This window comes from Marmota flaviventris, chromosome 10, assembly GCF_047511675.1.
Source record: "Marmota flaviventris isolate mMarFla1 chromosome 10, mMarFla1.hap1, whole genome shotgun sequence".
Classification (NCBI taxonomy): domain Eukaryota; kingdom Metazoa; phylum Chordata; class Mammalia; order Rodentia; family Sciuridae; genus Marmota; species Marmota flaviventris.
The window spans coordinates 123,729,978-123,746,332 of NC_092507.1; the positions used below are offsets into that span (position 1 = coordinate 123,729,978).

Genomic DNA, 16,355 nt, shown 5'->3' on the forward strand with positions numbered 1-16,355 from the left:
CACAGGCCTCTTGCAGATAGCTGTGTAGGTCTTATGTGACACTGTTTTTTGAGGGGATTTTAAAAATTAGCTTATTCATGTTTTTAAAATAAGAAAAGTTTCAAGGTCCACTAGTCTTGAATCCATCCACCTAGACATTAGCATGAAATTTCTTTTTAAAGTTTAAAGAGATGACACCTCTTCTTAACCTCCCTGTTATTTGCACCTGGAAGAAGCCAGGCCTTATATTTTTTCTTTTGCCTCAGAACAGTGGACATGTTAAAAGCAATCATCACAGAGACAGTGAGGTACAACAGGGGGGAGAAGAAACATCAGAGAAACATAATTTAGTAAAACCGCTATTTTGTCTGACATGTCAGAAGGGGAGAGCAGTGTGAGGCCTCACTGTAGCTTTCTCTGAGATGAATTGGCACACGTGTGTGCTTCAGAATCACAGCAAGTTCTGGGTAGGACTACAGATAGGGTCTGTATTCTTGAATTTAAAGAAGTAGTCTTTCAAGGCTGGCTTGGGCACACCTTTGTACTCAGTGTCTCAGGAGTGGCTGAGCAGACACTAGGAATGTCAGTGCCAGTCCTCTATGTCCTCTACCTGCCACCATGACGGCACTGCTTTAACTCATTGGTCTGGGCACCTCTCAAACTGGGACGTCTCACTGACTGAATCTCAAAGGAAAACAGTGGCATTGTTGATATGCAGTCAGGAATAGATTAATATTTTGTGTTCCTGTCATTGAAGGGAATCTTTCAAGTCTGCCTAAACAGATTGCAAAGTAGAGAAAGGGGTCGAGAAACAAGCTTGAGGACTTCACTGCTATGAATTGAGCCCTGAGACCCACTGAGTTCAGAAAAAGCTTCCAAAGAGAAAAGTCTTGGATCCTGAGTTTCTTCATTGTAAAACAGGATAATATTTGCACCCACAGAATTGCAGTGAGGATAAAAAGGATGATTACAGTTTACATAAATGGCGTAGAACAGCTCCACATGTTTCAATAAATAGGTACTGATGGCATAATCAACATTGATGATATTAATATTGGTGACATCAATATGAATTAATATAAATCTAAATTACCATCATGTCATGAAATAAAGGAATGACATAAAAACAATTGGTGTTGCCAGGTATGGTAGTAGACGCCTGTAATACCAGCAACTTGGAAGGCTGAAGCAGGAGGATCACAAGTTTGAGGCCAGCTTCAGCAATTTAGTGAGGCTCTAAGTCACTTAAGAAGACCCTGTCAATAAATAAAAATGGCTGGGGATGTGGCGCTGGTGGTTAAGCATCTCTGGGTTCAATTCCTGATACAAAATAAAAATTAATGATTTTTAAAATTGGTGAATACTTTTGAACATATGACCAGTCTCTTGTAGACCACATATAAGGAGATATAAGATATAAGGAGACCTGGTTTCCCAGGTGGCTTATAACTCATCTTTCACTCACTTTCTCTTGTTTGGCTTCACAATAACTCAGAGAGAGGAAACCTTTTTTTAATTTTTATTTTTTTCATTCTGTTGACTAGAAGAAGAAACCAATGTGGCAAGGTGGCAGAGGTAGAACTTGAACCTGGGTCTTGTGATTTGCTTTTTAAAAATTTCATTTGACTAACTGCTTCAGAAAACTATATGTGCAAGAATTACAGATATTGTATATCTTATAGTAACTGATTTCTGCTGACTGAAAATTACAGCAAGATACATTTTATATTACTATATATTGCATATTCATACACACCTAAAATTGGAACAAGTTGTATGAAATGCTTTTATTTTTTCCTGCCACACTTTGATATTTTTAGTCCTATTCTGTTTAATGAGCCAAAAAAATGCTGACTCCCATCTTTTAAATAGATTTTCTCACCTGCTAATGGTTACAATTTGCAACTATAAACCACTGCACTAGAGAAAATTGCCAAGAACAAAGTGAAATCATCACTCAGATTAAAATTGTTTTGTTCAGTAGCAATTCCAGCATCTCTTCACCCTGGAAGACATATAAGTTTACAGAAATGGGAACCAGATCTTTGGCCGCTATGAGGAGAGGACATGTACTAATTGATGGCAAGCTGGTAAGTGCTGAAGAAGGACTGGATTATCTAGAGTTCAGAGGGAAACATCAATTTTGGAGCCCTTCTTATAAGAAAACTTTGGGGAAGTCTAGTGGAGGCAGAAAAACCAGAAAGATAAAAGAGAACTATGAGAGGTGAGAAGTCCACAAGCCAGGCCAAGACCAGTAATAAGAAATGAATTTTCAGTGGTGGGGACTTGGAGGCCAGCTTATTTAGAGTCTTGATGCTAAACCGGGAAGGGGGTAGGTTTTACTCAGTAAGTAGTACAGGAGAAAGGATATAAACAGCAGGTGGATTATAGAAGAGAAAGCACAAAATCTAACATACACATTGAGATGGTCATAAAATTAACAGAGAAAGGCAAGTTAAAACAATAATGATATTTATACTAAATAGTGCAGCAAATATTAGAAAGTTTCATAATGCCAAGGGCTGGCCAAGACAGAGGACTTAGATGCTTGGCATCTTGCTTGTGGAACGTGTGTGAGGACAAGTGCATGAAGTACTGCAAATGTGGCAAACATTAAGGGCATCTGAGCGGCAAACCACTCCCGTGTGCTAGGCATGTGTGGCAGACCGCTTACCCCACAGGCGAAGTCCCTGCACTAGGTCCAAGGCCCACTCCTCGATTGGTCGCTGCAGGGACAGTTGGCCAGGACTTGTATTGGTGGCTGCCTGAGTAAATATACATGGTAACTGCACAGTAAAATCAAACCTGCTTCCTGCTTGGACTCCGGAGGTCTTGATTAGCAACTCCGCAGCCACACTCTCCTCTGCCCTGTTCTGTGGACCTCCTCACTGGACGAGAGAGAGCCCACACAAATGTGGACTAGGGAAGTCATTCTGAAAGGCACCCTGGTACTTCTTAAGCCTGGAACCAGAAATTCAGCTACTGGGTATTTATCCAAAATAAATTCTCACACAGATTTATCAGAAAACATGAGAACAAGGGACCAGCCACAAAAAAGGAAAGGAAAACCTGATTTATTGCATGTTGAAGTTTGCCTGAACCTGGATGAGGCAAAGGGCGGAAAGGAGTTGTTGGAGCAAAAAGTAGTCAAAGATGACTCCAGACTCCCCTGTCTGAGTGACTGGGAAGAAGCCTGAGAAGGATGGGCAGTCTGGAAGGGGGAGTTGCTAAAGAGTTCAACTCGGGACACAAGGGATGGAACCATCAACTAGTAACTGCATAAGAAATAGTCCAAGGACAGGCCTCTGGGGAACAACCTGCACCACTTAGGGATCTGATGGTGACAGGAGGTAGAGAAGAGTTTTATCCTGAACCAGAGGAAAATTGGACCAGATGATTTCTTAGGTCCTTTTTATCAATATTTTATAGTTCTGTTAAATCCATATCACAAGTTTATTAATAGATTCTCATATCTTTGATTTGTAAACCTTAGACAAATATTTTAGTAAAAGTCAGATCATCAGGGTATATCAGAGAATGCTAAGTTATTTAACCCACATAAACATTAGTTTCTTCCTTTTTAAAATGGGGGTGATATTTACCTTGTGGTGTTTTGAGGCTCTGAATCAAGTCTGTTGGGATTCTGTTGGATTCTTCATAACAACTCTATGCATATTTATTCTAATCCTAACAGTCTAATGCTGCCACCCTGTTCATACCCCGTCTTTACCCAATTGTCTCCTTTGTTCTCTAAATTCTTAAGCTCTAGTGGCTCTCTCCCTCTCCCAGTGATTATGCAGCATGTAAGAATTAGACTGGGTAAACTAGGCAATAAATACATGCCCTTTGGTTTCTATATCATTTCATGCCTCACCTCAGTTTTTTCCACACAGATCTTTTCATTTGATCCTTAAATATTCCTATGAGAAAGGCAGGATTTCTCAGTAACATTAAAGATAAGAAAATTCAACTTTGGCAAAACAGATTTGTCATGATTTACATAATCCAGACAACAATCTGATTTTTTTTGGGGGGGGGGGTGGAGATTATATTCAGGTTAATTATAAGAAAGTCAACAATTTAGAATGTTCAATGGAGATAGCAAAAACCACACCCATTAATCATTCATATATATATATATATATATATATATATATATATATATATATATATATGCATAAATGCCAGTTTAGTTTACTTCTTTTTCTTTTTCTTTTTTTTTTTTGGTTCAAGTAGAGTAATAAATACACTAGCTAGAATGTAAAGTAGAGAGTGAGAAATTTCAAGGGAATAAACTAAAAACAGTGAAAGATGACTCGGAGTTTCTATCTAGTCTGGGTGTCTGGGAGGATACTGCTGCTAGTCAGAGGAGAGAATCCAGAAAGGGAAAGTAAGACTTCAAACTGGAATAGTAAAATTTGATTAATAAGTGGAACATTCAAGTGCTACTATGACCACTGTAAAGGAGTTGTAGCTCAGTGGTAGAGCACTTGCCTTGCGAGTGTGAGGCACTGAGTTCAATCCTAGCACCGCATAAAAACAAAGGCATTGAGTCAATCTACAACTAAAAAAATAAATAAAAGAAAGCAGTCCCACAGAAAGAACTCCATAATCATTTGTATGTGTATATTTTGGTGGAAATTCTGAATCCCCCCAGGAAGGGAAAGAGCAGGCACAGAGCTGGCTCACAGAGAGCACTCTGGTGGAAATTATTTTGTTAGCAAACCAAATACATTATACATAGATTTATGTTTCTGTTACAGATGATTAAAACATAGCACTATATTCCTGGCTATTACAGATGGTTAAGAAAAGAAAAAGCTAAAAAGTAAAAAGATGCATAATTGCATGTTCTGTATTTTGGCAATATTCAGGGGCTTGACACAGCTAACAGGATTCAGTCATGGCCATGTATCAGTTGTCATTAGTGGAACTGATAAGGTGGAAGCTGAGGTCACTATTAAAATTATTTTAAAGGTGTATAAAAAGATGTATAGTGGCTCAGGCATAGTGGTACATGCCCATAATCCAAGCGATTTGGGAGGTTGAGGAAGGAGGAGTTATCAGCAACTTAATGAGACCCTGTCTCAAAATACCCACAGAAAAAGGACTGGGAATGTAGCTCAGCATTAAAGTGCCTTTTAAAAAAACTGGATGTTAGAGAAGAAAAAAAAATCTATTGATTATAAAATTCAATTCCGTATAATTGAAAGTATAAATCAGTAATAGTAAAACAAGCTCACTATTTTTTCATTCATACATCTTTTATGTGTTCTCCGAGTGTTTTGGCAAATAGGGCTATTTTACTTTAGCTCTCCTATAATGTTTTTTACTACATAAAATTTGTTAGGATCATCCACTTGCTTTTTCATCAAAGAAAGCAAAATTTAACATTAAACAAATCGGGACAACATTCAGACTCATGTTTTAAAGAAAAACTGCTAATGTATATCAAAATCACCTGGAATGCAAAGCTTATTAAAACACAAATTACTCTGCCCCAGGGTTTTTCATTCAATAGTTGTGGGGTTGGGGCCAAGGATTTTGTATTTCTAAAGGTTCCCAGTTCATCTGTGTTGGTAAGTTAGAGACTATACTTTTTGAACCACTGACTTAAACAATAGACATGATTCTGCTCCCCTCCCCTTTTTTATTCTTTGATTTCTCTTCATAATGCTATTTACTATTTTAGAGCATCTTAGGATTTTATGTATTCATCTGCATTGCCTTTAAAGTAAAAAAAAAAAAAATCACAGTGCTGTTTGAAACAAATTCTATAAGTTAGTTATTGGTGGTGAGATTTTTTTATTGAACTCAAGGGCACTCAACCACTGAGCCACATCCCCAGCCCTATTTTGTATTGTATTTAGACACAGCGTCACTGAGTTGCTTAGTGCCTCAATTTTGCTGAGGCTGGCTTTGAACTCGAAATCCTCCTGCCTCAGCCTCTCCAGCCGCTGGGATTACAAGCATGCACCACTATGCCCGTGTGCACCCTGCTGTTGGTGAGATTCTAAAAGGAAAAGCAAGAACTCTTGATCATAGAAGCCTTTTATTTCTTAGCTGGAAAATGTTATTTTTGCCACTCCCTCCCCACCCATTTACTGTCTTCTCCAGTACAATGCCAGGCATTCTGCTTTTTTCAAAGATTGAACACCCCCCAACCCAACCACCATCATGTTCAAGCTTTCCCCAATTTGCCTGCACCAAGTGACTTCTATAGCATTAGGATTTCTATAGTTATTATTGTCTTTATTTCTCATCATAGTGAATATATGCTTCTTGTACTACTAAACTTCTTATGTTATATAAGTATGTATATATTTATGTATTGTGTATTTCTTTTTTCCCCTGTTAAGTTCCTGAAGGGCAAATCTTGTATCCCTTACTTTGCTGATATCTCCATTGTGAAGCACCATGTATTAAACGTAGTTAACCCTCAAGTGTTTGTTGCTAAGAGCAGCTAATAAAGTGATTATCTTTTGGGTTCTTACCGAATTCTCTAAATTACATACATAGGCTAATTTTTGCTGTAAAATCATAAGTCCATAATGCAAACACACACACACACACACACACACACACACACACAACCCAGAACTTTACATGCAAATGTTAATAGCTGCAATGTTCAATACAAATCAGGACAGTTTAGGACAAACGGGAAGTATAGAGAATGGCTTACTGTACTTTGCTCCACAGACACAATCATTTTTTGGTTTTGCTTTGTCAAAATTAAACTGCACCTTCTATATTGATGGTGAGCATGTTCCTGCAGATGCCCCCATTCCAAGCTAAATAAAACAGGTTCTAACAAGTCACATACCTGAGTGACCTGTTTAAGAGTGCTTTCAATAAGTTTGCTCAGCTTTTACAAGTATATTAGGATGTCTGCCTTCTGTATACCTTCAATGTCACACTAGAAATCAATTGTTTCATGTCATGTCACAAAAAAACTATACACAATGTGAACTAAAGGACCTGACCCCCTACCTTTTTGTAAAGTGGTGGAAAATGAAGGCCCCAAAGATAGCTAAAGCTCACAGGCCAGCCTTGGGCTAGAATCACAGGGTCGGTCCTACTCCCCACAGCCATAATAATCAGGATAACGCCGAACCGAGATGACAAAACTACTTAAAAACTTCCAAAGTAGTGCTTAGGCCTAAAACACGGCTCGTTTCAGAAAAAAATAGCATTCAAAAATACCCACAAATGGAAAGCCACTTGGCTATCAGCCGGGCCCTGGGGCTTCACTTTCTCCCTGGCAACGGTGCCTGCCTGTCAGTACAGATGGGGACCCACAGGATCACCTCCCGGCTTCATCCCCTGACACCCAAGTGCCCAACTCTTTGTGGAGTACGTGGTTGGCCCTAAGAAGGGCCTTTGGAGCTGGAGCGGAGGCAGCGGAGGCAGGTCACCCCCCGAAGCCGTAGAGGGTGCGGCCCTGGCGCTTGAGCGCGTAGACCACGTCCATGGCGGTGACCGTCTTGCGCTTGGCGTGCTCCGTGTAGGTGACGGCGTCGCGGATCACGTTCTCCAGGAACACCTTGAGCACGCCGCGGGTCTCCTCGTAGATGAGCCCGGAGATGCGCTTGACGCCGCCGCGCCGGGCCAGCCGCCGGATGGCGGGCTTGGTGATGCCCTGGATGTTGTCGCGCAGGACCTTGCGGTGGCGCTTGGCGCCGCCCTTGCCCAGGCCCTTGCCGCCCTTCCCTCTCCCAGACATGGCGGATGCACTCCGAGGACTGTCCTTGGGGGCCGCGGCCTGCGCGGTTATACGAGAGCCGCGGACCAGATTGAAAACCGAAAGCGCGCCGGAGGGAAGATTCGAATCGTCCCGCTCTCCGGAGAGCTCGCGCTCTTTTGTTGTTCCTCTGTCCTCCGCCCTCTACCGGACCCTCCACTTTGGGGGTTTTATTTGTTGTTGTTTAAACCGGCATTCCGTAGCTCCCGGGAAAGAGCGGGTCCCAGCACCAAGCTTCCGGATTCCGCAGTCTTTACGCTTCCTTTTTCTGTCTGGATTTCTGGAAGGCATTAAGTCGGGTTTAAGTGGAAAGATCTGGTGGGAGGAGACTGGAGGAAGAGCAGATGGGTTTCAGAGCTGAGAAGGGAAAAGGGCAGCGCCGGATTCCGTTTTAACCATTGTCCAAACCCTCTGGCTACACAAAACTGCAGCCAGGACGGTTCCAGAAACTTGGTGGACAAGACTCCAGGGCAGCGGCCTTGGGGATATGTGTGGAAGGACGAGGGGAGGGAGAAGGTCGCTGCAATCAGTCTGTGCACTGTTTTGTTGGTGGAGGCACAATATTTCAATCCAACCAGGAATCAGGTCCTAGGAAAACTGGCCTTAGGATACTGCCAAGCCTTCTCTTGGGGGCTGGTGAACCCCAACGCACTGTTGTCCAAAGCTCTGCAGAGCATAGGAAAAGCAGAGGAGACTGAGAGGTAGTCTCCACACCCACCTCTACTTACAGATCCTCAGAATTCAACCCTTATTTTCAGTCAGTTTAGCATCCAAACTGTCCAGGTTGAGACACCCACCCCCTCACCCCGGGAGCTACCACAGTTTGCTGAATTCGGTTTTGCAAGGAGACTTGTGCTTTACCAGAAACTGCCCTAAGAAATTGATTGGAGTTCTTAGTTCATTACTATGGCCCTCTGTAGGACAATCCAGGAGAAAATGTTTTGGTTTCTGCACCATAAAGATCTTTTTTTTTTTTTTTCCCCCAAAAAATGTTTATGATTAACTTTTCTTATTAAAAGTCAGATGCTCTGTTTCCATCTCTTGGTTCTAACTACTTTCTATATTCTGATAAATCTTAGTGTTTTTGTTTGTTTGTTTGTTTTTTAACCAGACTTCTAGGCTCCAGACATATAGATTCAGTCATTTTAAGCCCAAAGCTGAAAATCTCCAAAAATCAGCATGTTTCAATTCAAAACCTCCTAGGTATGATTCTTAGGGGGTTAAGGGGTCTTATCCTCCTAATAATGGTGGTTCTTTTGTCCACTGAATGGATGTATCACTACATCCTTATGCCTATGTGCCTAATCAACACCCTAGTATTCACAATAGATCCCTTCTCCCTTGACTGCTTCTAGGCAGAGAAACTTGCTCTTTTCTGACCTGTTGGCATCTCCTACAGAACATCACATTATTTTACATCTCTTTTTATCTTTCATACTTCCCTTTTGACTTTGTGTTCCTTCCTGGAAGTGATTTTCATTTTCTCTTTGTAAACTGACATGTAGTTCAGTATTCAGTATAAGCTCAATAATCATTTATAGAATAAACAGTTCCTACATTTAATGACTTTTTAAATACTAGTAAGAAAGACATTACCAAATTGCAACATCATAAACATAAGCCATGGCTCACAGAAATGATAATTTTGGAGTCAAAAAGGGAAAGGACCCTAGTCAAAAGAAGAGATATGTGTATATTCCCTTTTGTAGGGGATAAGGATATGCTACTATAACAGGGGTTCACTTGATGCTTTGACTATATCCCTTGTGGCTTTGAAACTTACATTTTTTTTTTTTTTCTTTTTACCAACCTCTTCTCCCTGATCATCTTTTCCCTGATCTTCTCCTTCCAGATCTCTCCTCCCTAATCTCAATTTCTCTGAATCACCTCTATAGAAGCCCCTTGTTCCTGATGATGGGCAGAATCACAGCTTTTGGGACAGGAGTCCCATGTGTTTCTTCTTTGCTAGCCAAGCAATAAACCTTTTTCCTTTTTCTTAAAATTGTGTCCTTGTTAATGGATTGGCATAGGGGACAAAGATTGACCTTTCGGCAACATGTACCTCCAAATTGCCACTTTGGCACAAGAATAATTTTGAGCTGAAGGCATTTTGAGTTCCTGAAATCCCTTATCTGTTTAAAAACAGAGCCTCCTGGGGTTGGGGTTATGGCTCAGCAGTAGAGTGCTCGCCTCATACGTGCAAGGCCCTGGGTTCGATCTTTGGCACCACATAAAAATAAATAAGACACTGAGCTTTCTCTAACTCAGTTGTTGTAAGTTTTTCCCATGAGGCACTCTAATTTTCCAGAGATGAGGAGTTGGTGCCACACCCAAACAGGCATTGTCACAGGAATACAATGTGGTGTCCTTTACTCTCCTAAATGCTATTTATCTTTCTAAAAAGTCATTTGCTTTTCCCCAAGTGTCCTTTATCTCCTCTCCCTTTCGATTATTAAGTACACAAACCCCAAATTCTAACCACTGTTTTGAGTTACCCATCTTGGGGTACTGCCTTGTGTATGTTCAATAATTCAAAACATTTGTCTTTCTTTTATTGATCTCTTTTGTTATGCAGTCAGTTCCAACTAAGAACCTGTGGGGAGTTGGAGAAAAATATTATTCTTCCCCCACAATTTTAATAAAAAATATAGTACTCAAAATATATGGTTCTTAACCTCTCTCCAATATGTAGCTTACATATCATAAGGATGGCTGGTGGAATTAAATCTCTATATTTATATAGCTTTGAAATATTGTGTGAAAACAATACTTGAGTCTAAAAAAAATTTACTTGATTTTACTATATTCCAGTAGGGTATGTTATGTAATCATAAATATAAATTCTAAGCTGTTCAATATGATCAGTCAATGTTAAGGACCCGTAGAATGGAGAATGTCGGTGAATTTCTATCTAATGGCAGTGCACTGAAGGAGTGAGTTTATTTCAGAGTGGAATAAAGAAAGAAGCTTAAAGTCCTATGGTTTCGCAGTTTGGTCCAGGGCTGAAGGTCCGTCAAGATGAAAGCAAATCAAGCATGAGGACTGACCGACCCACAAACCTGGGATTCAAATGGTCTTGGAATGCTTATAACCCTGGAGGCACACAAAGACCAACACCAAACATAAACTGTCTTCTCTTACCACCTATTTAACTTAGTCCTTTACCTTTGTATCAAAAATAAATAGGTATAGTCAAAACATTGCATTCCTAATAATAACGATTATCATTTTCGCTTGCTTATTTCCTGTATAGAAAGTTTGGGGTTGTGGCTCAGTGGTGGAACGCTTGCCTAGCACGCGTGAGCCACTGGGTCCAATTCTCAGCACCCCATATAAATAAGTAAATAAAATAGAGGTCCATCAACGACTAATAAAATTAAAAAAAAAAAAAAAGTTTAAGCTTCTCATGTCTCCTTCCCACCTCCCAATACAACCCATGCTAAGAACAATATAACTCAAGTTCTTAGCCTTCAAACTACAGGCCTTTATGATTTCTGATGAAAGTTGGGCATGGTGGCATATACCTGTAATTCCTAGTGACTGGGAACACAGAGGGAGGAATATTGCAAGTTCAAGGCCAGACTGGGCCTAGACCTTGTCCCTAAAAAAAAAAACAAAAAACAAAAAACAAAGGCTGGGGATGTAGATCAGTGGTAGAGTGTCCCTGGATGTAATCCCCAATAATGGATATCTGATGAAAGAAACTTCAGAAATTTCAGAAAGAGAAATATCCTCTCTCTCCCACAGCTGAAGAAAAGCAGAGGTTCATCTTCATCATAAACCTCTACTGATAAAAACAGAACTTTCATAGGAATATCATTCTAGTGTCCAATATGGGGAGTAGGTGAAATTGAACTGATATGTATCTGAATTCTGCATTGAAGGTGATTTCTAAGGTAACAATTACATCAGAGATATCTGTATTCCGAGAAATGTTAACTATGGCTTTTGCAAATTCATGATTCTGATTCTGATTGTTTTGTTTAATTTGTTGCCTTAGAATTTATAAAGTGATTTTTTTTTTTGAGAAGTAGAAATTCTTATAAGTTTGCTTTTTAGAAAAGTTAAACCAGAGGAAGACTTGAAATTTTCTTATTCTCTATGTTATAAAAGCCAGGCACAGTGGTGTGCGCCTGTTATCCCAGCAGCTCAGGAGGCTGAGACAGGAAGACTGCAAGTTCAAAGCCAGCCTCAGCAAAAGTGAAGTGCTAAACAACTCATTGAGACCCTGTCTCTAAATAAAATACAACATAGGGCTAGGGATGTGGCTCAGTGGTTGAGTGCCCCTGAGTTTAATCCCCAGTAACCAGCTCCCTCACCCCCCCCCAAAAAAAAAATTGAAATAAATTCCATGACACTTGGATTCTGTATTTCAAAATAGTTCCCTCTTATCCTCATGCAATCAAACCATACAATGTTTCTTAAAGGTCTCCATTGAACTCTGTTATTTCACAGAGTTGGGTTAAGTAATACATATACATAGAAGGACTTTTAAACACAGAGTAGTGCTCACTATATGAAAGTCATTACAAAACCACCACAGGAATAACATTTATCCACGTCAGTCACACTTTTGTATGTTTTGTATTTTAGATCTCCCTAAGAGGTTGCTACCTATGAAGGGTTCTTGAAGAGATTAAGCTAACAAGTTTTTACATTGTGTGAAATATTCACTTAAAATCACTTCCATTTGACTTTGATATCATTAAGAAGATAATTCATACTGACCATTAAGGTAAGTTTTAAGCCTCTTGGGCCTGCTTTTGTTATTAGGTTTGAGCTCTTGTAAGGTTTGTGTGTAATGGTTTTTCAATAAAACAAGCGATTAAAAGTATTATCTAAACTTTTACCTTATCCATAGAGATCTTTATGCATTGTTTTATGACACGCACTTTCCAGGAACAATTTAAGGCCTATGAAATGACTAAAGGGCAAAGAATCTTCACTGTCCTTGTAGAAAATACAGAAAATATTAAACTTTTAAGGATTAGGAAACATTTTATCTTTATTGAAGAAAATAGCAACTCAGTAGTCAATGAATAATTTATGTGCTTTGAAACTTCATTTAACTTGTCATCTGGCTGATAAGGACTTGACTATTAGAAACTATTGTAAAGGAGAAACTCCTGTCTGGTCTCATCCATCTTTGACCAATAAGCGGTTCATCTGCAGGACCTAATCGGCCTTTGATGTGGAGGTGAGGAGACAGAATCTCCAGGAGGTAAAAAATAAAGGAAGGCGGAAGTTTTAACAGAACGTTGGTCAGCATACTGAAGATAAAACAGGGCTTTGGTCGAGTTTAAGTCAGGTAAATATAATTTTTCATTCTTTCCACTACATAGTGTTTTGTTAAGCTTCCATCACGATACAATGCATCTAAACTGCTGAGCACAGTAACAAACGCTAAATAAATGTCATAGAAGGAGAGTTCTTGTAACAGACAACTTGAAACTAGCTGAAACCTGTTAACATATACAGTGAGCAAATACTTTATAAATTATTGTTACAAAGTTACATCAACTGAAAGGAAAGGTTTTTACAAAGATATTCGTGGTCCACAAATTGTAGAGAAAGGGGGAAGGAATGAGGGAATAGTCTCAGTAAGCGGGATCGAGTTCTAGCCAATGAGATCACAAGTCTAGAGATTCCTCTCCTCCTGCCCAATCAAGGCGCGGCTTCGTCTATAAGTAAGACCGCCTTCGCTGGCTCCTCGTTCCTCCCAAACCCGCAAAGCATGGCCCGAACCAAGCAGACCGCGCGCAAGTCGACCGGTGGCAAGGCCCCGCGGAAGCAGCTGGCCACCAAGGCGGCCCGCAAGAGCGCGCCGGCCACCGGCGGCGTCAAGAAGCCCCACCGCTACCGGCCCGGCACCGTGGCGCTGCGCGAGATCCGGCGCTACCAGAAGTCCACCGAGCTGCTGATCCGCAAGCTGCCCTTCCAGCGGCTGGTGCGCGAGATCGCGCAGGACTTCAAGACCGACCTGCGCTTCCAGAGCTCGGCCGTCATGGCGCTGCAGGAGGCCAGCGAGGCCTACCTGGTGGGGCTGTTCGAGGACACCAACCTGTGCGCCATCCACGCCAAGCGCGTCACCATCATGCCCAAGGACATCCAGCTGGCCCGCCGCATCCGCGGGGAGCGGGCTTAAGTCCTGTGCTGAGCAGTCCGCACAAAGGCTCTTTTCAGAGCCACCTACCTCTCAGTAAGAGCAGCTGCACGCGCTCTCCGAAGTCTGCGCTCTGCCTAAACACTCAAGTCAGGAACGCCCCAGCGGGGCATGGAGGAATCCGACACTCTAATCTGGTCGCTTAGCTACAGGAGAGTTCATCTGGTTCTTGGGCTGGCCTAGCTTTCCCTATCCGTGAGGGAACGTCTTCGGCGCGAAAGCCAGGGGTTCGCGGAGCCCTGTGTTAGTATTGAGGCCCAGGCCGGGAAAAGATGCTGTAAAATTCAAGATTTGTCTTGCATTTAGAAATTACATGAAGCTATAGTTTGTAATGTGATCCATTGTTACACAATATAACCCGAAGAGCAGTTAAAAACGGAAGTGGGTCCCTGCCGGTCTTAAAGAAAAACCAAGTATATAAAGAAAGACGGCAAAATTAAGGGGCTGCAGCTGGGGTTCTGGCTCAGTGGTAGAGCACTTAACTCGCTTGTAGGAGGCACCGGGTTCGATCCTTAGAACACATAAAAACAAAGATTGTGTCCATCTACAACTAAAAAAAAGTAAGGGGCAGTTAACTTTACCTAGTGCTTTAAAAATTCCTTCTAGAAATCCACGGTTTAGTGGGGGGGAGCTACCGCTGTACGTAATTCACTGGTTAATTTGAAATGGAATATTTTGATTGGCTAATAAGACTTTGGTTCTAATGACCACTAAGGAAGCGCAACCAGAATCTGTTATTTACATGGACTCCGCCCCTCTATGACGACACTCTTGTAAATTAACCAATAAAAAACGCAGTGTCGTGGAGTCTTCATTTGCATACGGGCTCTATAAGTAGCGCGTAACCGGCTGGTTCTGTTGTAGTCGGCGATTACCTCTTCGCGAGTGCGTCGGTTCTTCCCGAGGAAAAAAATGCCGGACCCAGCGAAATCTGCCCCCGCTCCCAAGAAGGGGTCGAAGAAGGCTGTCACGAAAGTGCAGAAGAAGGACGGCAAGAAGCGCAAGCGCAGCCGCAAGGAGAGCTACTCCGTGTACGTGTACAAGGTGCTGAAGCAGGTCCACCCCGACACCGGCATCTCGTCCAAGGCCATGGGCATCATGAACTCGTTCGTCAACGACATCTTCGAGCGCATCGCCGGCGAAGCGTCCCGCCTGGCGCACTACAACAAGCGCTCGACCATCACGTCGCGGGAGATCCAGACGGCCGTGCGCCTGCTGCTGCCCGGGGAGCTGGCCAAGCACGCCGTGTCCGAGGGCACCAAGGCGGTCACCAAGTACACCAGCTCCAAGTAAGGGTACACAAGGAATGCGACACAACAACTGCTTAACCCCAAAGGCTCTTTTCAGAGCCACTTCAGTAATCAGAAAATGGCTGTAAACACAATGGGGCCGTTAGCCTTTGTTAGGTATGATGTGACCGTGGTCACGAGTGCATTTGTGGTTTTGGGATTAGGAAGCCTGAAACTGCCAGTGTTGCTGTCTTATCAGGAAATCCCTACCGAGTCCTTGATGGAACCTTTGTAATAAAGAATCCTTTGGAGGCAGACATATGGGCAATGTCTCTTCTGTCTTCGGATACGTGTTAAGACGCGTTTGGGGGCTTCTTTAGCTCGGGCGACTGATCCCTAGCATTTTTAAGTAATGATCGAGTTGGGTTTTATCTTTATGTACAGGTGGGAAGTTGTCAGTTCTTGAACTCCCTACTTAACTGTTGCACAGTGGTTCAACCTATTGGCAATATCAGGAGGTAAACTTATATTTCATGATGTGAGAAGGGTGCTATTGGCATTTAATGGGAAGCAGCCAGCACTGATGCTGTGCATAGTGCACAGGACAGCCCCCCACTACAAAGCATTACCTGATTCATAATGCTGATTCCTGTGCAGAGACTGAGACCCAATGGCCCAAAGACCTGTCGTGCTATCCCTGGACCCACACCTATGTTATTGCTCTTTACTTGAAAGGTGAACATTCCATAGGCTTACTCTGTTTCCAGGTCATTTTCCACAGGAAAACTTTCAGGGCAAGAACCCTGTTCTGGTTTCTGTTAAACAGAACAGGACAAAACAAAAACTTATGATTGTAAGAACTGTGGAATTGCTTCCTGAAATTGCTTGCCTCTGGTGAAGTTTGCTGCTTTCAGTCAGGTTGGATGTGGGGAGGTGGTTTTCAGTGTTCTCAGGTGTGTGTATTTTAATACATTTTGAAGGTATCTCCTTGGCCCACAAGTTGGCATCAAATGTTAAAATCACGCTGTGGGTGTGTCAGAACCGTGTGTGTGTGTGTGTGTGTGTGTGTGTGTGTGTGTGTGTGTGTTTTGTTTCTGTTGTTTTGCACAGTATTGGAGATCAAAACCAGCGTTTCTGTCTGGGCAAGTAGTCTACCACTAAGCTACATTCCCCAGTCCACTAGTATTTTGAGAAAGAATTTGAGAATGAGAAGGGATTTATGGTACACAAAAGGGCATGG

At 41.9% G+C, this 16,355-nt stretch overlaps 3 protein-coding genes across 3 annotated transcripts; 2 read left to right on the forward strand and 1 right to left on the reverse strand.

Annotated features, from left to right (window-relative positions):
* Positions 1-6,096: 6,096 nt before the first annotated feature.
* Positions 6,097-7,714, reverse strand: H4c14 (H4 clustered histone 14). The gene has a single exon (XM_071618487.1). It carries the CDS (start codon positions 7,703-7,705, stop codon positions 7,394-7,396), a length of 312 nt encoding a protein of 103 aa, XP_071474588.1. The 5' UTR covers positions 7,706-7,714; the 3' UTR covers positions 6,097-7,393.
* Positions 7,715-13,457: 5,743 nt separating this feature from the next.
* On the forward strand, positions 13,458-14,289 carry LOC114106700 (histone H3). The gene has a single exon (XM_027953766.3). It carries the CDS (start codon positions 13,458-13,460, stop codon positions 13,866-13,868), a length of 411 nt encoding a protein of 136 aa, XP_027809567.1. The 3' UTR covers positions 13,869-14,289.
* Positions 14,290-14,727: 438 nt separating this feature from the next.
* LOC114106701 (histone H2B type 2-F) lies at positions 14,728-15,432 on the forward strand. The gene has a single exon (XM_027953767.3). It carries the CDS (start codon positions 14,799-14,801, stop codon positions 15,177-15,179), a length of 381 nt encoding a protein of 126 aa, XP_027809568.1. The 5' UTR covers positions 14,728-14,798; the 3' UTR covers positions 15,180-15,432.
* Positions 15,433-16,355: the final 923 nt, after the last annotated feature.